We start from the raw sequence: 20,610 nt of genomic DNA, 5'->3' as shown, positions 1-20,610 counted from the left end.
ACAGAAATGTTAGTGTCACAACCCACAGCTGTTTGTAAACAGTCATGGGGTGGACTTTTTAATAATTCAAAGAACAAAAGCACAAACCTCACTCTGAACTTTGATGACCTCTGACTTTGTCAGTGCACAGGAAGCGCACATGCACGCTCAGGCTTTTATCCACACACAATGCCACATCCCCAACAACCCAGGTGCTTGTGCTCATGTGTGTGTTCATGCATCAGTCCACACCTCCCACAGCTGGACCCAGGCAAAGTACATGTCCCCTTGCACACATGTACACGTTGTCTGTCTCATTATATATATACTGTATACATATATTTATATATCCGCCTTCCCTGCTCAGATACAGTACATCATCTGGTTTCTGCATAGACTCGAATCACAATCATCCCTCAGCGTCTCTCACACTGTTTTTGAGATTTGCCTTTTTATTTTTAGTGTCCGGTAGTGCACTGACATCAGAACGACAGCACTTGTCGGCAGAGGCCAGCTAGGCTGGCAGTAGACGTGGCATTGATCCCAGACACATCTTTTAAATGTATTAATTGCACAATGACTCACTCCTTCCCTTACCTCCTTCATCAACGCCTTGTGTGCCCCCCTCCTCCCAATGGCCAGCCACATTCTCACACCCTCTTTCATCACCAGAGGCCTGCTGACTAAAACACGGAGGGAGGTGGGGTATCTAGAATCCAGCTGCAGCCAACTGTAAAATGTCTTTCCTAGATGAGCGTTTCCATGGATACATTCATCTACGAAGAATAGAGTATCTAAGACCGAGATCATAGAGAATAATATCCACTGGTTAGTTGCAGGATAGATTGTCTCAGGGGACTCTTCTGTTGCAGCGCACCCACAGCTACGCCCTTTTCAGGCCAACCAACTGGAACCCAGAGCTACAGCCAACTTCCAAAAACTTCACTCATTAAGGCTGCTGTTGACGTGTGCCGCTCTATAGGGTGTTAGATCCAGCAGGAAATGGAGTGAGCCAGCATACAGCTAATGTTTGTGGTACAGCCATGTGTTGTGAGGCACATCAGAGAAAATGTTTGTGACCTATGAAATTCATATTGCAGTATGCCTTCATTTGGGCCGCAGTGTTTAGCTAACGTAGCCTATTCAAGCTATCAAAGTGGCTCCATTTGCATAACCCAGGGTGCGCTTAGCTGTGGGTCAGCCGAAGCCAATAAACGGTGAGAGTGTGACAGCTGGCAACAGAAGAGCCCTTTCAACCCATGTTGTACTCCTTAATCCCCTCCCACTCCTCCATCACACCTCCCCCCACCTTCCCTCCCCCACACCCCTGGCCTGTGCACGGGATTGTAGCGCTGCTCAGACTAACATGCGCCCCCCCCCCACCCCCCTCCCTTGGTGTTTGCATGCAGTCATTGCATCCAGCAGATCCTGGAGGCGGTGCTTCACTGCCATCAAATGGGCGTGGTGCACCGGGACCTGAAGGTGAGTGATGGGGATCATCTTGCTGTCCCTTTAGAGTGTGCTTAAATATTTGTGTAAGTGGGGGGGGTTGTTGGTGTGGGTGTGTTTTATGTGTCGTCTGTGCAAGTCTGATAAGTAGATGAGAATCTGTAATGTCTGTGGACATAATGTCACTTGCAAAGCCTCAGGACTTAGAGAAGGTTTTGAATCATCATATTCTGATACATAAACAGTTGCTGTTGTCTGCTTATGCCTGCACAATAGTTGCACAGTTAGAGATAGGCCAAAGATCCTTTCCCCAGAGACAGAACAGTCCCTACGGCCTCGTGGCCATCACCTCAAGACTGTCAAATACCACCTCCGACCTTTCTCTGGCTCTGCCCTGCCATACACAGCCTCCAGCTCTGTGTAGTCACCTTCCTTTCCTGTTGTGTAAACACCACTTCCCAAAGTCTGTGGAGACTTAAAGCATGCAACGCTGGTCATGCTGGCTGACCAGTGCCGCTGCTCTGTAACCTTTTTGGAACAGGACCTTGTCATTGCACAACTAGCCCATTCCTTTTGTCTACGGATCCACATAAGATGGCCCAGGAGGATACTTAATCTGACCTCTGGTTCATTTACTAGTCAGAGAAATATGTTAACTATTGATTATGAGACACCCCGTGTGGTTTAGATTGCCTGTATAGATGTGTTAATTACCCTCAGTGCTTCAAATGTGACAGCTCATTTTGTGTAAGCTGCCATCAATTGTCTTGTGATGTTGTGACATTTATTTATATTGGCTAGCTGGCTGGTAGCGCAGTCTTTTTTTAGGCTTGGACACAGAGACAGTTGCTACTTTTGAACTTGTACCAACTTTCTTAGAACTGTTGTATTGCTTAATAGAAGTATTTTGTAGACGTCTGTACACATGCCATATGGTTCAGTGAAGTTATGCTCTTAAAGGGGTAGTTCACATTTCTTGAAGTGGAGTTGTGTGAGGTACTTGATCATAGTCAGTGTTTTACATACAGTAGATGGCGGTCTGGAGAAGCAGACCGGGGGTAATGCCCCAGAAGCTAAGCAGTGTATCGCTGTGGACGAGGGCAGCAGCAAAACGTATTTTTGCCACCAAGTGTTGGCTATATTTAAAACATTTTAACCACTCTATGTTGCCGTCAGACATTTCTGACAGGAAACTGAAGCCATTTTATCCATCTGTGCTCTCTTTGAAGCCACCAAACTCCATTGACAAATACAGTGATTTCATCTTGCATAACATGAAGCTCGAGAAGTTAGTATACCTGTGTTATTGTGTGACTTTGGTGACTTCAAATTAAAACACCAATGTAGGTAATACAATAACTAGGGTTAGGCATCTCATTAAACCCCGCTTTAAAATCCGAACTATCCCTTTAAGGATTTTGCTGAGCTTGGAATGCATTTTCAGTGAGATTGTTCAACAAGCTGCCGCCTTGTTTAATGTGATTGCTGACTGTGAACTGCCTAACAACTAAACTGAAGTTTCGCTTAGGTCTGTAGCTGTTTAAATTTGGCATAATGCTGTGCTTGTGTAAAAGTTAAAGCAGCTCCTGAAATACGACGAGCTGTGTGGGAATCAGCGTCTAAACAGACAGAAATCAAACCGCTTTCAGTCCTCTCGCTGTTATGTCTCGTACCTGGTCGTCTTTTTTTGTACGTGCATGCTTGTTTGTCACATCTTGTTTTGCATGATGCACTTTGTCGAGCAGACCTCCTCTATGCAAATGTCAGTCCCGGCATTCCAGCTAAGGCGTGTTGTGTTTATCAGAACTGTTGTGGCCATTTCTTTATTTAGCCGACACGCCTATCTGGTTTCACACCCAAGCATCGGGGAGCATTTCATGCAATAGGTCATAGTGTGATGACTGAGGACAGCTTGGTGACAAGATCCCTCAAATTAGGAATTGGGTTATGCCAAATGAGATGACAACACAGCAAACAAGTGTGTGTGTGCCAGTCCTGTATTGTTGAGACTGTGCAGCAAATATTCTAACTTTTTTTTTTTTTTTTTTTTTTCTTCTCAGAAATCAAAAGTATATTGCCTTTCAGGTTATATGTCAATCTTGAAGGCAGTATTTTCAGCCTTTAGACACATGTAATGCACATAATGAAAACTGCATGAATAGATAGCAAGGATAAGTTAAAACGATACTTTAGTTAGGGCTGGAAATCAAAGTGAAACGTGTCTGTAACACAGACATATTTATGTATTTTACAATCAAAGTTAAATCAAACATTTTCCTACTTTAGACCGTGTCATGCCACCAGATTTGAGGCAAGGTATTAGATGAAGGATTTGGTAGATAAAGACAGAGTTTTACTTTAAGGTGTTTCTTTCAGGTGTCTGGTTGGTATTAGTATAAAAAAAATCAAACTTGACCTTGCCCTGACTTTATAAATTACTTAATTCCTTTAAGTTATGGTAAAATGAGTGCGAGCCAGTTTCTTTTCCCATACTACAGTCTGCTTGAATCCTCTTAAATGAGGTCTACATCCCTGCCACTTTCTCTGAAAGAATTAGTGAGGAATCCCTCAGCAGCTCCAGAAGAAAGAAAGATGGGAATCATTTTATATGAAACACCCACTCGTGAACTGCTCTCGATTACAGCTTTCTGTTGTCCACGTACCCTCCCTCTCAAACTAGTTGCTAGTTATCCCTGTGCTCAGCTGTGTGCATGTCTAAGTGTATGTGTGTGTGTGTGTGTGTGTGCCAAAGAGATGGAGAGGGAAGGAGCGCTTCCATCAAAAGCGGTGGCGACTGCTGCTGTTCTGTCTGAACATGTGGCCTGGATGTTTATGCACCTTTTTGATGGAAGCGCATGCTTCATCAGAATTTCCACCCACATCCGTTTTCACGGATTATCTTCCTGCTGCAGTGTTGGCAAGTTCTAACTCCCCTCGTTTACAAAAGAGTAAAGCCTAACCAAGTGGTAGAGCTGTGAGAATATGATGACACGAAGTAGGCACAGCGCCTCAGGATTACTGCTGCGCTCACTCACGGTCTCTCTCTCTTGCTCATTTCCTTTTCTTTTACTTATGGGGCTCAAAGGCTATAAAAGCACACTTTTAAGTATCTGCGCTTTAAATACACAGTATTCCTGCGCCTCTAAACATATTAGCTGAGGGGAGAGAGCGGAGGGAGGAAGGCAGAGGGTGCAAAGACACACGCTGCTGCAGTGCAGGGGAGGCAGTGACAGAAATGCAGCCTAAATATAATGTCCTCATTCTCGCCATGCTGTAAGTTTGCACTTGTGGTGCTGCTCGCTGAGGTACATTTCAGGAAACAACTACACAAGCTAATTGGAAGAGAATGAAGGCTTTGGAACTTTAGTCCCGCGTACAACTAACAGCGTTACTGCTGACATTGTTATATTTAACCAAAACAGTAGTAGAATTACAAGAGTGCACCTGACCCTAATACAAGCAGCTCCAGAGAGGCAGGAATAGTTTTACTGGTAGGTTCAAACCTGGAATGGGCAGAGCCAAAGAACTGAACTTATTTGTTTCGATGTAATGTTAGACGAGAGTTCAGTGAAGGAGGTTAGATTAGTGTCATGCAAAGCGTAGCGCTCTTGCCATCAACAATGCAATCTTGCCATGCGAAGATCTTCTGGTTACCTTGTTAGCCTAGCAGACCTCCTGAACTCTAAGTAGTCACATTAGCTTATACTTGTGCAATGTGTTTCTTACCCTGTTAGCTAGCTTGGTGACATCACGAGCACCCTGGACATCAGTTAATTAAAAGAAAAAGTTTGCATTTTGTATTAATATTTCCCACCAGAGTGCTTTATTTGTCATTCAAGATTGCCAGTTGCTCTCACAGAGGCAACGATTAAGTGAGAGCTGAGAGAGATGTAGAGAGACAAAATGAGAGAGCAGGGGGCCAGTGGGGATAGCAGCCCATTATTAGAGCCCTCTTCTGACAGAATAATGAGGCTGACTGCATTATCTGGGCCACAGCGATGGAGCCTATAGACCACGGCGCACCACATGAGGCTAACACAAAAAAGCACTGCAGACTGACGAGGTTCCGTGAACACATGAAGCTATACAGTACAGTAAAAGTTAGTCCACAGAGTTATTGCACTCACTTTTATTGTATAGCTTTTGTGTGTCCGCACAAGTGATCCAAATGACATCTATGTCTGTGTGTACCTGTGTTTTGTGTGAGTGTGAGTACAGTGTTAAGAATGTTCTTTGTGAACCCAGTTAAAAACTGCATGCATAGCTATCTACCTCCAGCTCTTCCCCCACTAGGACACTGTATGTTATGTACCTCCATCCTTCATTACAAACTGTTTGATAACCTTATTTCTCTCCTTTCCCCGACTGTAGCCAGAGAACCTGCTCCTAGCAAGCAAATGTAAGAATGCCGCAGTGAAGCTGGCCGACTTTGGCCTGGCCATCGAGGTGCAGGGGGATCAGCAGGCCTGGTTTGGTAGGTGCATGAGTTAATCACGTCTGTACTTATTATATACATATCTAAACCTATGACGGGTTTCATTCATTGGGTTTGTTAAACGCTTGAGAAAGGAATAAAGACCTAAAGATAAAAAAAGAGAGCAATGTAGTGACTTAGGAGGGTCCACCCGACAGAAAGAGAGTGACTGAAGTTATTAGAAAATATTCTATACGTAGATAAAACTATATATGACATATAAAAGACTCAAAAAAGATGTATGCCCCAGATTATGTAAGCATAAACCGACCACACATAGCTAGGCTAATGGGCCTTTTCCACGCCGAGTAAAGCCATGCCGCGCTGATTTGCGTTTCCATTATCCGTTAAGATGTGCCATTCCTCGCCGAGCTGTAGCAGAGATGGACCTTCTCCAGAGTAGGTCCTAAAGCCAGGCCGCCCGCGCTCAAGTGGTTAGCTGTGACGTCTCGTTGACCACAGCGAACACCCAACAACAACCGCTTCTCCCCCTCAAACAAGTGCGTGTGTTGCGAGACTCTCCTCACCTCTGTCTGCAGGTGTAGCTTCGAACTGAATCTCTGTGGTTTGGAGTTTAGTTTCTCTCATTTGTCCTGTTTTTATTTTAGATATCTGCTTTATTTTACTGTTTCATGTTCACTATCCAACATGTTAGAAGTTGTGTCAAGTTGCTGCTTGAAAACTCAACATTTCCTTCTTTGCTGCTTCACAATAAAAGTTTATACATAACAAAATAACAGTGGACTTTTATTGTGAAGAATATATAGGAAATTAAATGTGTTATTACTGAATTAGTGGAACTTGTTAGCGGCTTTTCTTCAATAAAGGCAAGTCTAATTATACAGCAGGGAGGAAAGTGAAAGCAGGAACAGCCACAGTGAGACGTTGATAAAGAGCTGCAGACAACAGGCTCTTACTGCACCTCTGCAAACAGCTCCCCTCCAACAGGTAAACTTCTTTTACCTGCCCTGCTGTGTGATGGAAAAACACATGCAGCAAAAATAACAGGGAGTTTAGGCGTGGATCATCACTCTGCTTTTAAACGTCATCACCCAAGCGAAGCCATCATCAGTTACAGACACACCTTCAAGACGGTAGCTCTGTTGTAATGGAAATGCAAATCCCTGCTGTGCTGGGCTGATGGCCCAGACCAAGCAAAGCCAAGCCAGCCCATGATTGTCGAAAAAGAGCTACGTATAACCCTGACCCCTACCTGGGCATTTATTTCAGAAGCCATTCTTACGTTATTTCCTATCAGGGATGTCAAACTCTGCATATAGAGGTCCAGAATAGTTTTTGTTAGTACATAGAGATTAAGTTTGAATGTCTCAGATAGTACTGTTGAGGCACACTTCCACATCTCACCTGGATCTCTTCTACAGACATCTGTACCCATCAACAGTGGAGTCTGTGGCTTCCCTCAAGAGACTTGCCAGTAAATCACAATCGACTGACCTTAAAGCCTCAAATCTGTCTTTAAGATCTCTAAGTCATAGCTTACGGAAGATTAACTTGCTTTCTATACAAGCTGATCCAAAGATAGCAGATACACAATCTGCTGCCGTGAGCTTATCAATCAGTTGTGTATGTGCGTGTGTGTGTGTTTGTGTGTTTACTGCAGGATTTGCTGGCACACCGGGGTACCTGTCCCCTGAGGTATTGAGGAAGGAGGCATATGGTAAACCTGTGGACATCTGGGCCTGCGGTGAGTTGTACAGAGAGACACACAGTTACTCACACACTTCACACACATATGGCATTTCCTAGATAATTGTACACAAAAACACACACTGAAACACATTTTATAACAAATTGTGCACTTTTTGTGTGTCTGTGTGTCCATATGTGTTTTTGCGTGTGTCTCAGGGGTGATCCTCTACATCCTGCTGGTGGGTTACCCTCCTTTCTGGGACGAGGACCAGCACAAGCTGTACCAGCAGATCAAGGCTGGGGCTTACGACGTGAGTCTCCTCTCCTCTCCTCGTTCTTGCTCTCTTATGTCTCCCCTCCTGCTGTAATGCCCTCCCCTCTCCTCCCACTGCCCTCGTTCCTTTTTGGCAGCGGTTACGTAACTCAGTCACCTCATTCATATTTCAGGGGGTGCAAGAGAGGGAGCCTCACCTTAGATCACATTTAAGTCCATGCCAAATAGAGAGAGAGGCTGTCTGACTCTCTGGCAGAGATTCTGGGCTCATAGGACACAGACCTCAACATTTATGCCTAAACACAACAGGACCTGATGGGTTTAGAGTTCCTTGACAAAATGCTCGGGACTGTGCTTGGACTGGCCTTCTGATACTGTTGGAAAACACACCCGCAGGAGGCCACAGTGGCTGTGATTTTGAAGGTAACAGACGGCATCCTGGGTCCATATCTGGCCTGTGACCTGTGTGGTGTTTGTTATTCTCCCCCTCTCTCTACACTTGTGTTTACTGTAAAGCTGTCCAACAAATAAATCAGCTTGTTTTTCACACATAATGCTGAATTCAATATGCAAGATATGAAAATCTCAAAGGAGAATTCACGCTCATCAGACACTGACTACGTTTACATGGACAGTATATGCCAGTTTTTGCCCTTCCTACCCAAGGGGCAGCACTAACTGAGGCATATTAAATGTCGCCACACCAATTGGATAGCACGATAGCCAATCAGAGCAAAAAACAAGGTGACGTATTCATTGCACTAAGCCCCATTAGTTTGCCAACCAGTGGGGCTAACTGATACATTATGCTTTTGCTGTATCCCGTCGGCAAAACAGCAAAAGCGTCCTTCCTGGAAGCGAAGGCTTCTAGGGCAGTCTTCTGTTCCTCTCTCAAGGAAAAAGATAAGTGTAGTTGGCTTAGCATTTCTTCCAAAGCTAAATTGAATGGATGCGGTCCTTCGGCAGCTGACATCTTGGCTGTTTACTTTTAGACTCCTATGGCGCAGCGCTGTCGTCATCATGTTACGCCCAATAGACTGATCTGATTGGTCCAATGGCGATTCACCGGGCTCTGCTTGTCGGGGCCAGATTCCCGTGCAGTGCAAATTTGAATTTGCTAGGGGCGGGGCATCTGGATTTCCAGGTTACTGTCATCCAATCCATTGCTTCAAAATGTGATTTTTTTTCAGAGTTTTCCACTGACAGCGGACTTGTTCGCCGTTCAAACACAACTTCCCTCTTATCATTCTTCAACTACCTTCTTAAAACGCCTTTTGCAGATATGCAAATATCTGTTGGTGTCCAAGTCTTTCATTTTCTGACCAGAAATGTAGGATTTTCTCTTGAGCATTCATTTCTACATCAGCCTTACAAACTGTTGGCTAGTTAGCCGGTGTACAACGCACAGACTGAGGCAGACAAGAGGCAGTGTGTCGCAAGCTGCGGTAAAAACTCCAGTTGAGAAATTCCAAATGTGCTGCATACATGTCGAAAGAACGCCTCACTCAATTATTATCTTAAACATTTAAGTCTGTGAAATGAAAAAAAAATGTGGAAGTGCTCATTGCAGTTTCCCAATGCATTGTCTTCAGATTACGTCCAAAACTCAAAGATATTGACGGGGGCAATCAAGCCATTCTAACTGACTGGGATCAGTTATATTGAGCTATACAGAGCCTGATCCAGTCCTTACGTCAGCTGTCTCACAGGGGTTTTTTCCATAAAGCTAGAATGCAGGAAGGCGGAGTGCAGCCGCCGTCAGCTCTCCAGCTTTCTGCTGTCTGTCTCCATGTGTGTACAGTAAGAGCAGGGACTGAGCCCCGCCCTCGGAAAAACGCCACACACCGTAAACAATTGATGGGGTATGAGACCATGTGAGCAAAAATTTAATGACTCAGATTGGGATTGGAACTGAATCGGGGCATTCCTGTATTTAATTTGCATTGATACGATGCAGAGTAAAGCAGCAAATTTTCACATTCAAGAAGCTGTAAATGCAAAACGTTTGACTGAAACAGTTAACCAATTATCAAATAATTGCTGATTAATTCTTTGTCAATCATTGAATCCATAAATCAACTAACAGTTTCGTCTCTACACAGAGTTATAAGACATGTGGCTCTATTTGCCCCAGTTTCCTTCCCCAGAGTGGGACACAGTCACCCCAGAGGCCAAAAACCTGATCAACCAGATGCTGACCATCAACCCAGCCAAGAGGATCACTGCTCAGGAGGCCCTCAAGCACCCATGGGTCTGCGTAAGTGTCCCCTGCTTTAGATAGACGGCAGTTGCTTTTCACACATCTTGTTACACAACTGCTCAATCAAACAAGAACAGAAACATTAATTAACTGATTTCTTTTTGTCTCTTTCTTCCTCCTCTCCCTAAACCTGCGTCTGTTTGTCCTCTTCTTCCTCTTCTTCTCCTTCCTTCTCCCAGCAACGGTCCACAGTGGCGTCTATGATGCACAGACAGGAGACCGTGGAGTGCCTGAAGAAATTCAATGCCAGGAGGAAACTTAAGGTGTGTTTGCATCCTCTCCCACATCTTCCTCTTTTGTTTCATTAAGCTCTCACACGGGATAAAATAACCCTTTACCTTAACCTTATTTTTCCAACCAAAGTATTGCCAAACATGTTTTTTGCACTTTTCACTGTTGTTGTATGAAAAAGCAGCAAGAATTAAGATTTCGATTGATCCGACATGCACGGTTTCCCCTCTACAATGATTTAGTGCTGACATTCTGTGTGGATACGACAGCTTAGCCACTGGAGCATGCCACTGTTACCCTGCTGCTTTTGGCCAGTCTTGGCATGGCTTAAATACCAGCACATGGGAAACTGGAAGCAGAAACGCAGGTGGCTGCAGACAAATGTTGGACCATTCAACCAACATGCCACCAGCATGAACCAATTGTCTCTGGCTTTTTGCATTCAAGAAGAAATGCACACTGGCGAGGTCGGACTTCAGTTACATAGTAAACAACAAAAAAGATAAAATCATTAATTATAAATTCAGCAAGTAACTCTGAAAATTCAGACAGGGAATTGATTAATTCAACATATCGACATAAAAATGTACCTGTCATTTTGATTGTTGTTATACGAACATAAATTCCACACTAATCATTTTGTCAGCAAATCAAAAAATGAAAAATCACCTCTTGAATATCAAAATTGCACAACACACTACATTATAAAAGAAAATCAGCCAGAGGGCTGCCGGAAACACCACCGCACAAAAGTTTGGAATGTTTTATTCTTTTCTTTGATAATTGCTGTTTTAACATAAAAACAGTTGAATTCAGACACCAAATGTATAATTTACATGTGGAATAGTTTTGGCCCTGACAAAAGAATTTAGTTGATGTCCCCACTGTGTTGCTTGACAGGGGAGAATACGGTGTGAATTTTGATTTTGAATCTGTTTCCCAGTCCAGAAGAATGTCAGTGACCCTCGATCATTAATGAATCACAGCAGTGCAACTGGGCTTTAAATATTTACAGGAGGTTGTTTTTCTTAGGGCCCTCTGTAGTCCACACGGTGGTTACATGAAAAAGGTTTGAACTGTGATTTGTCAGTCCATAGTCTATTCATCTGATATTCCAACAGTGCTAACCTGAGACGAACATCCTGTTTCTGTTGTAAAGTTTGAAGAATACACTCACCAGCCACTTTATTAGGAACACCTGTTCAGCTAATCAGCCAATCACGTGGCAGCAACTCAATGCATTTAGGCATTTAGACGTGGTCAAGACGACCTGCTGAAGTTCAAACTGAGCATCAGAATGGGGAAGAAGGTGATTTAAGTGACTTTGAACGTGGCATGGTTGTTGGTGCCAGACGGGCGGGTCTGAGTATTTTAGAAACTGCTGATCTACTGGGATTTTCACACACAACCTTGTTGATGCCAGAGGTCAGAGGAGAATGGCCAGACTGGTTCAAGATGATAGAAAGGCAACAGGAAGTCAAATAACCACTGGTTCCAACCAAGGTCTGCAGAAGACCATCTCTGAAGCAACAACACGTCCAACCTTGAAGCAGATGGGCTGCAGCAGCAGAAGACCACACCAGGTGCCACTCCTGTCAGCTAACAACAGGAAACTGAGGCTACAGTTCACACAGGCTCACCAAAACTGGACAATAGAAGATTGGAGAAACGTTGCCTGGTCTGATGAGTCTGGATTTCTGCTGCCACATTCAGATGGTAGGCTCAGAATTTGACGTCATGGATCCATCCTGCCTTGTATCAACGCTTCAGGCTGCTGCTGGTGGTGTAATGGTGTGGGGGAGATTTTCTTAGTACCAACTGAGCATGGTTTAAACACCACAGCCTACCTGAGTATTGTTGCTGAGCGTGTCCATCCCTTTATGACCACAGTGTACCCATCTTCTGATGGCTACTTCCAGCAGGATAACGCACCATGTCACAAAGCTCAAATCATCTCAAACTGGTTTCTTGAACATGACAATGAGTTCACTGTACTCCAATGGCCTCCACAGTCACCAGATCTCAGTCCAATAGAGCACCTTTGGGATGTGGTGGAACAGGAGATTCTTATCATGGATGCAACTGTGTGATGTCATCATGTCAATATGGACCAAAGTCTCTGAGGAATGTTTCCAGCACCTTGTTGAATCTATGACACCAAGAATTAAGGCATTTCTGAAGGCAAAAGGGGTCCAACCCAGCACTAGCAAAGAGTACCTAATAAAGTGGCCGGTGAGTGTATCTTCCCCAAAACAACATGTTACACTGAAACAGAACATGTTGCTCTTTAAATCTGCGCACATTTTGATACCAAGAGTTCAGGTTTTTTAACCAGTGACTGGTGATTTCTTTTAGTCTTATTAAGCTGTTGCTCAAAGGGATCTTTGTCTCGTTCTGCCCTTTCAGTTGTCAGTCTGGTTGAACCATTGTACAGTGTTTTGCTCTCCATAGTGTGACTTTTCTGTGAAGCCTTCATACAGAGTAACATGTATTTGAAATGAGGTGCATGGGAAAAAAGAGTCATCCCCTCAGCCATCTGACTGTATCCTATCAAGCTTTTGTGGCAGGCGATTTAAACTGATAAAGGTCCAGTTTGTAGGATTCAGAGGGATATAGCAGCAGAAATGGAATATAATATAATAAGTATATTTTCCTCAGTATATAATCACCTGAAAATTAAAATGTTTGTTTGTTTGATACCCCAGAATGAGCTGTTTATATCTAAATAGGGAGCATTAAAACACCTCAGAGTAACAGCAGACTGTTTCTGCTACTGAAGACTGGGGAAGTACTTCATGACTCATGAGGTCTATCTGACCAAAATGTTGCATTCCTAATCACGGGAGCCAATTAACAGTGTGTGGATTATTTTTCTAATAAAAGATTATCTTTTGTTTTTATTTCCAGTTCTCATCACACAGGTGTCTCATGTTATTCTGAGCTGACGTGATGAATCAGAGTGTAAAATCTGCCACGCTGTTAGATATCACCGCGCATAAAAAAATCAAACTTTGCACAATTAAAATGCAGCTGAAATCATCATTATGTGTTTAGTGTGTTAGAAGCTCAACATAAATACACGGAGGCTGCAGGGTAATCCAATATGGGCATAAAACAATGATGAAATAATAATCTCGCCCTCAGGTGTACACTGTAGCAAAATTACGCTCTGACAGAAATGACTTTAAAATAAATCAGAACATTTCAAGTAAAGTGATTTTTTACTTTAAATCTCAGCAGTCTGGTGCAGAAGTTTGGTGAGAACAACTCTCACTAGTGCAAAGAACCCGGGCTGTAACCTAGGTAACAATGTTTGGATCACACAAGTCGGAAACAATCCTACGCAGCCACCACTGGAATCTAATTCCACTGTAACACTAATAACATTAGTGCAGCCTAATCTTTATTTACAACTGTGCAGAAATGCCAGGTTTAAACAGAATGGAGAGACATGCAGGAAAAAAGCTGCGCAGCATCTGAATGTTGATTTTGAATGTCGAGGTTATAAATGAAGCTCTGAGATATTTCTCGCTGCCCTAATAGAAACAGTGCACGGTGAGAGAAAGCAGGTGTGACATCAGACTGCGAGGCATCTTCTCTACAGCTAACAAATACAAGAACATATGTTCCAAAAAAAAAGATCTTCCATTGAGGGAAAAAAGAAAACCACCCACATGTGTGCAGCATCACTGTTCTAGAAGTGCACCGCCTTTGCTGCGGTTATGGTGGAGTGGCATCTCATTTTAGCTATTGAGATATGAAGTATATTATCAACCTCCGCAGCTCTTAAATACCACGCTCTATTTGCAATTCAGTGCCATTTTAATAGGCCTGTAAAAAGTTACCAGCTCCAGTAGTAAATGATCTCTCCGGAGGAAAAAGTGTTGACATTAACTGCTTTGTTCCTCTCTCTGTCTCTCTGTCTCTCTCTGTCTCTCTCCAGCATCTCTTTGTGTGTTGGCTTTTCACTGCTGACTCAGTAATACTACATTTTTAACTGAATATGTCGTAACCTTGCCTAACTCTCTGTCAGTCTGGCTCTGTTGTCCATGATTTAATGGTAAACTAATTTAGATGTGAGCAGGTCTCAGTGGTTTATACATGGAGTACAACGTGGTATTCTTCCTTCTTGTAATTTCTGGGATTGTTTTCTTTGTGGTTTTATCTTTAACGTTAAGCAGTGATGGCGTATAAACATCATTTAGAGATTATCTTAATCAAACAACACTGGTTTTACTATTTAACACTTATTTCTTTGGATGTTATGCTGATAAAGTAGAGATGCACCAATTTTGAAATTCTGGGCTTATACCTATGTTTAAAATAACAATTTTGCCAATAGCTTATACTGATACCAATGTTTTTATATTGTTGTTTATTTTGTTTTTGTTGTTATATATTGCCCCTTTTGTGCCAGGGAAACGTGAAGTCTAAATCAAATCAAATCAAACTTTATTTATATAGCACCTTTCATGCAGTCAGGCCGCCCAAAGTGCTTCACAGAGCTGGAGTAAAACAGCACAGAATAGTGAATACCTACACATAACAACAATAAACATTGAAATATTTGAAACTAGTCCATACCCACTGAGTGCACAGCTGCCCACGTACAGTTTCACATGGTGTGTGTTTGGGATACAGGTCATAGGAAATTGCAGATTAAATAGTCAACTGAACCCATGAAGAAGAGCAATGTATTCAGACAGAGTGTTTGTGAATTTGATAGTACGATTGCTTTAATGAAAGTACAGTAGCACCATTGCCAATAGTGGGATAGTTAGTGGGCTAAAACTGTACATTAGTAGTTGAGGTAGCACGTTGAAAGTGTTTATATGTTGTATTGACTTAAAAGTGGGGCGCACTGGTAGTTCACAGGGGAAAGGTGCGTTCTTTGCTGCATGTCTTCCTTGCTCTCTCTCCCCCATCCTTCCTGTCATGCTTCACTGTCCTGTCAAATATAGGCAAAAACAGCCCGCCCACCCCCTCCACCCTCCATAAAAAAAAAAAGGCGTCTTGTTCTACATATCTACCAAGTTTAGTAAAAATCCATATGGCGGTTAGGCCTAGATAAGAAATGAGCTCTCTAGCGCCCCCATTTTGTGTGATGGGGTCAATAATGGAGGGGTCCCCTCAGATTATGTGTGGTCATATGCCTACAAAGTTGCGTGGTGATGGGTGAAACCCTTGAGATGTTCTACACCTTTATGTGATGAGCCACGCCCTCCGCAATATTCATTGCCTTATAGAAGCTCAGTTTTAGTAAGTTTTCCAACTTTTGCCAAGAGGGAACTTTAGATATTGGTCCCTAGATTATGTTCACCCAGTTTCATGCAGATCGCTCAAACTTTCTAGGAACAGATCGATTTGAAGTGTTTTTCAAAAAATTCAAAATGGTGGAAAATCTATATAACTGGAAGTTATGGGTTCTTGAGGCAAATGTGTTCCTCATGAGGAGAGGCATCTCTGTGCAAAGTTTCATGTCTCTACGACATACGGGGCATGAGATATGCCCATTCAAAGTTTGCAATTTCAGTCGGTTGCTATAGCGCCCCCCTTTGGCCAATTGATGTAATATTGCTTCATTGGCATCCTCCCATGACCCTCTACCACTGTGCCAAATTTCACATGGATTGACCAAGTCAGTGAGGAGAAAAACGTGGAACAGACACACAGACAGAGTTTTCGTCATTATATAGTAAGATAAATTACATTCAAAACAAACTATAAAACTATAAAAAAACAAACTGTTTTAAAGTAAGGAAGCCCTTCATTCCGCTGTCTTTGAATGAGCACAAAATCAATCTTACAAATTTATGAAGCAACCTTTAAAATAACCGTTTACATTAAAAAAAACATCTTTTAAGAAAGTAGCTTCAAAAGCCTTTTCACTATCTGTAATGTGTCATGATTCCCTCACTAATATCTACTTTATATCGCTGTGAAAACATCAATAAATCTTTCAAACAACTGTATTTATTCAAGTTTCTCACCAAAAGCTACATTTTATACAAGATTACAGTGAAGACATCGTGACAAAGTTGTAATTACCCTTCGCCTAATACTTAATTTTACTGAATAGAGCTTGAATGCATCACGGTGTTACAGTGTGATGCGTTCCCTGAAGGTGACTGCTCATTAACATCGTCCACTGCCATCAGTAACTGTCATCTTATTTTCAGATAGGCTGATGGCAGTCAACAAGGCCAATGCTGACTATCATCGATGTTCAGCCGATAAACTGATGCATCCCTATGTAAAAGTTTCACATGCTGTGATTCTGGTCTTTATTTTGAGTCTTTGAACAGCAAATTTAAAAGCTCTAATCGACTGTTGTGTTGGTTTAATCACTACTGTGGTGCATCAGTCAGAGACAAAGTGGCAGAATGGATGTTCATTTGTATAAAAATGTCAAAATGATTAAGTCGCTGTTGTAAATAACTGGAACTTGTTTTTTGTTTCGTTCTCAGGGGGCCATTCTTACTACCATGCTGGTTTCTCGAAATTTCTCTGGTAAGTGTTGCCTGGACAAAATTCCTCTGTTCCTCATTACTGAAAATCTACCATTCATATCAGTCAATATGTAGTTTATATGAAGAAGCTTACACAGGGATTTTATTGTTTGCATGCCACTTTTATCTCTGTTTGCAAATACTTAAGTAGCAGGAGACTAAAATGTGTGTTGAATAGAAGCTTAACTGTCAGTTTGGTTCTGAGGAACACGTCACCATTTTGGACGACATTGGCTCTTTAGCGTGATACCTCATCCAAATCCAGACTTAGCCAATATAGCAGGAGTGAATCCAAGCTGATAACTGACTTTTTTCACTGAGAAGAAGCAACTACAAACCTTTTCAGCCACATTTAAAGCCTACAGGGATCAGTATTTGGCACTCTGAAGTTAAATTTTGTGAGAAGTATCACTTTAAAGCATGATTTGAATACCAGACTTTTTTTTGTAACTTTTTTCCTATTTGATGTGCGATTCTCCCAAAATGGTGGCATGTGCCTTGTTAACATCGGTAACACTAAACATTCAGTGACAGACCTATTTGTCTCCTTTATACAAATAGATATATATTTAAAGTTTTGCACATTTTCATTTCATCTCAGTGCAACTTCAGTGTTTCCCTTTTCTCTCAAGTGTTAATCTAATAAGACGGTTGACGGCTGTTCAAATGAATTAAGGTGACTTTTAGACAAAGTCTTCACGTTAAGGTTTGGTGACTCAAAAGCTTTGATATTCATGGTAACAAGATAACAAAGACCAGTTCTAGAGTTTCACTTTTATCTTACCAGTACATTCATCACAATGGAGTGATACAGGAATGACGTTTATTTGTAGGCTGGCCTGGAAGTTAACGTCACCCTGGTTCCCTCGACAAAATGCCTATGGGAATTTTCCTTTGGATTTTAGATTAATTCATTCATTCGTTCATTTTCCGTAATCACTTATCCTGGAGCCTGTCCCAGCTGACATTGGGTGAGGTCACCAGACTATCACAGTGCTGACACCTAAGCCCCTTTTACACTGCCAGATTTTCCACAAATGTTGGGCCATTTTGCCGGCAAGCTGCGAGCGTTCATACACACAGAGCCGGATTGGCAAGTTAATCCGAGGTACTCAATTTTCCGCCTCATAGGGTAGACATATTGGTGGAACCTTTTATTTTAAACAGACCAAGGCGGCCTTCCGCAACGGGAGGGGCTGTTGAAGATGCTGCACGTGCGAGCCACTGGTGGTGGATAAACAGGAAACAGCTGATAGCGGGAATTAGTGAGCACCTAGTAGCAAGAGGGAAACGCAAACCTGACAGACACTGTAAAGATGAGCAACTGAAGAGACAAGGCATTGCGCGCCCTCCTTGTCCTCGCAAACGAAGAGGCCATTAACCGTCAAATGACGGGGACGGTGAAGGACGGGCCGACTTACGAGAGAATCACCAAAGGACTGACCAGCCGTGGCTTCCCTCCCACGCCACTGTTTACGTCACACGCTGAGCTACACGTTTGTTACTTGCTCACGCCCCCCATTGCCCCGAAAAAGCTGCATTCTGTATAAACAAAAGTAGGTAGGCGGCATTTTGCTGCACTCCCCGATTTTTTTTTTATACTGCCATTGCATGTCTTTACTATACTAACCTGCATGTCTTTGGACTGTGGGAGGAAGCCCGAGTACCTGGAGAAAACCCACACTGACACGGGGAGAACATGCAAACTCTGCACAGAACCCATCCTGGGTTCGAACCAGGAACCCTCTTGCTGTGAGGCGACAGTGCTAACCACTGCACCACCATAGATTAGATTGATGCAGAAAACAAGCTCTTTAGCAAACAGAAGTTTATGAAACTCACACATTTTGTTAAGCATGATATCTTCACAAATTAACACCACTTTTATGATTTTTTGAGTGGAAATGCAATCGCGTGACTGTAAAGCTGCAACTTTTTACGACATGTAAAAGCTTCAATATTTAAGATTTGGCATAAAACAAAACATGAATGTCTCTTAAGCTTGTATTAATAACAGACCGAGAAAAAAAAACATTAAAAAACACAAAAACATTGACTTTGAGATGAGGGAACCAGAAGTGCTAAAATGCTAACTCATTTTAAGGTTTTTGGACTCATTCCTGCAGAACTCTGTTAAGGCCTTTGCACAATGGATGCGTTTTTCTAATCGTTACACATACTGTAGAAACCTTGCGCACAGATTCTAATGTGTGTTATTGTTTTATTTGGTGCGAAAATTAGCAATACGTGTCGAAATGAAAAGACACATTTCCTCCTTTGCCTCTCTGCACTGGAGTTACCTATCTGGCTGTCACCACTCACTTCCTGGCGATGTCTACAATGAAGAGAAAGTTCTCAACTGACCACACCTTCATACTTAACAGTTATCCTAATGTCCTGGCTGTGTGGAAGTTCAACATGCAAGACCATTTTAAACACTTGGAGGTGTTTTAAAAATAAGTGAGCCGTGTGTTGTTTTGCTGTAACATTTGGGGAAACACTGAATTTGACCAGCAAGCTGTGGATGTGTTTGTGTCTGTGTACTTGTCCTTGTATCTATGTATATCTCTGTAACAGATGACACTTATAAATCTATGTTATAATCTAAGGTGGACAGTATATTTAGCACATCTGTACCTCCCACCTCTTGAGACACTTTCACAAATGACCTCCTTTAGCTGGGACCTCTTTTTTCCTAACTTATCATATAGATGGTGAGATCCAAAGATTCCAGTATCTGTCAACAAAAACAGATTTATCAGTTTCACTCAATGAGGCATTTTCAGCACTGTTGTGGTCAGTGAAATGAAAATGGAAAGAGCTCATTGTCGCTGAATGATTTTTCCATTGAGCATGCAGTAGGAAGAAGTCAGAAATTGTATGGATTGAGGTTTGAATGCAGCCGGACACGGGTGGAGCTAATTTAGAAGATTCATATGAGCGACTGACATCGAACTATGACAGTGACATGTTTTCAGGAGTAAATAGTGGTTTTTATTTTTCATAATTGTTGCACTTTCCGTAAATGAAACCACACCCACTGAGTCTGTGTTCATGTACAGTATGTGTGTGTTTTGCATATATAGATGTGAGTGATGTTAGTGTGTGTGTGTGTGCCAGCATGCTGCTTCAGAACACATGACTCACAGCAGCAACTCTGACACTGCAAGCTTTACAATGGGAAACGGTCTGAACGCCAACTAAACAACCACTCAGCTCTTTAACTCCCACTCACACATGCACACGCTGACCCCGGTGTGTGGCCCGCCTGGCTGTGTCACGTTCTTAAACATATTTTCCTCCTCACTCTCTTTCCTCTTCTCAGGAAACAGTACTCCTACTATTATAGGTGTGAGGTCATCGGGTGAATGAGTCAGAGAGAGAATGAGGAATAAATAAAAAGTGAAAAAAAGACCTTCAGTTAAAGATATGGTTCCAGAATTCTATGAATTTATAGGAAACACCAGGAAATAAGCAGATATAAGTATAAGTTCCCTAAATCAACAATTTAGTTGAGTTGAATTAAATGAGTTGACTCATTAAACCCTTTAAAAACCTGGAGCGACGTCACTTTTCTTGTGCTGCTTTCAGACACCTCTCGCAAGTATTTAAACTTTAAATGTTTAGCAGTTCAGCAGCAAAAACACGGGGGAAAAGGCAGTGAGCAACTTGGTAAGAAATGTCCCTCAAATTGCAAAATAATAGTAGATTTAGAATTTTTTTTTTTTAACTAGAAAGAAAAAGAAAAAAGCTTGCGAAAAACTGTTTCTAATAATAATAATAA

At 42.3% G+C, this 20,610-nt stretch overlaps 1 protein-coding gene across 23 annotated transcripts in view; it reads left to right on the top strand.

Annotated features, from left to right (window-relative positions):
* The window catches only part of camk2b1 (calcium/calmodulin-dependent protein kinase (CaM kinase) II beta 1), a 130,155-nt gene that overhangs the window by 51,096 nt on the left and 58,449 nt on the right, over nucleotides 1-20,610 (top strand). For 15 of the 23 annotated variants that reach the window (XM_049578507.1, XM_049578505.1, XM_049578525.1 and 12 more), the window contains exons 6-12: nucleotides 1,389-1,461; nucleotides 5,800-5,902; nucleotides 7,524-7,607; nucleotides 7,769-7,863; nucleotides 9,961-10,083; nucleotides 10,266-10,349; nucleotides 16,785-16,827. In XM_049578507.1, the coding sequence (XP_049434464.1) occupies nucleotides 1,389-1,461; nucleotides 5,800-5,902; nucleotides 7,524-7,607; nucleotides 7,769-7,863; nucleotides 9,961-10,083; nucleotides 10,266-10,349; nucleotides 16,785-16,827 (605 nt within the window). The remainder of the gene's footprint in view (nucleotides 1-1,388; nucleotides 1,462-5,799; nucleotides 5,903-7,523; nucleotides 7,608-7,768; nucleotides 7,864-9,960; nucleotides 10,084-10,265; nucleotides 10,350-16,784; nucleotides 16,828-20,610) is intronic. The other 8 variants (XM_049578509.1, XM_049578506.1, XM_049578510.1 and 5 more) reach the window with 1 other exon arrangement.

This window comes from Epinephelus fuscoguttatus, linkage group LG6 (assembly GCF_011397635.1).
Source record: "Epinephelus fuscoguttatus linkage group LG6, E.fuscoguttatus.final_Chr_v1".
NCBI classification, from domain to species: Eukaryota; Metazoa; Chordata; class Actinopteri; order Perciformes; family Serranidae; genus Epinephelus; species Epinephelus fuscoguttatus.
The sequence above is the reverse complement of the archived record's forward strand: the minus strand, read 5'-3'. Positions and strand labels throughout refer to the sequence as shown.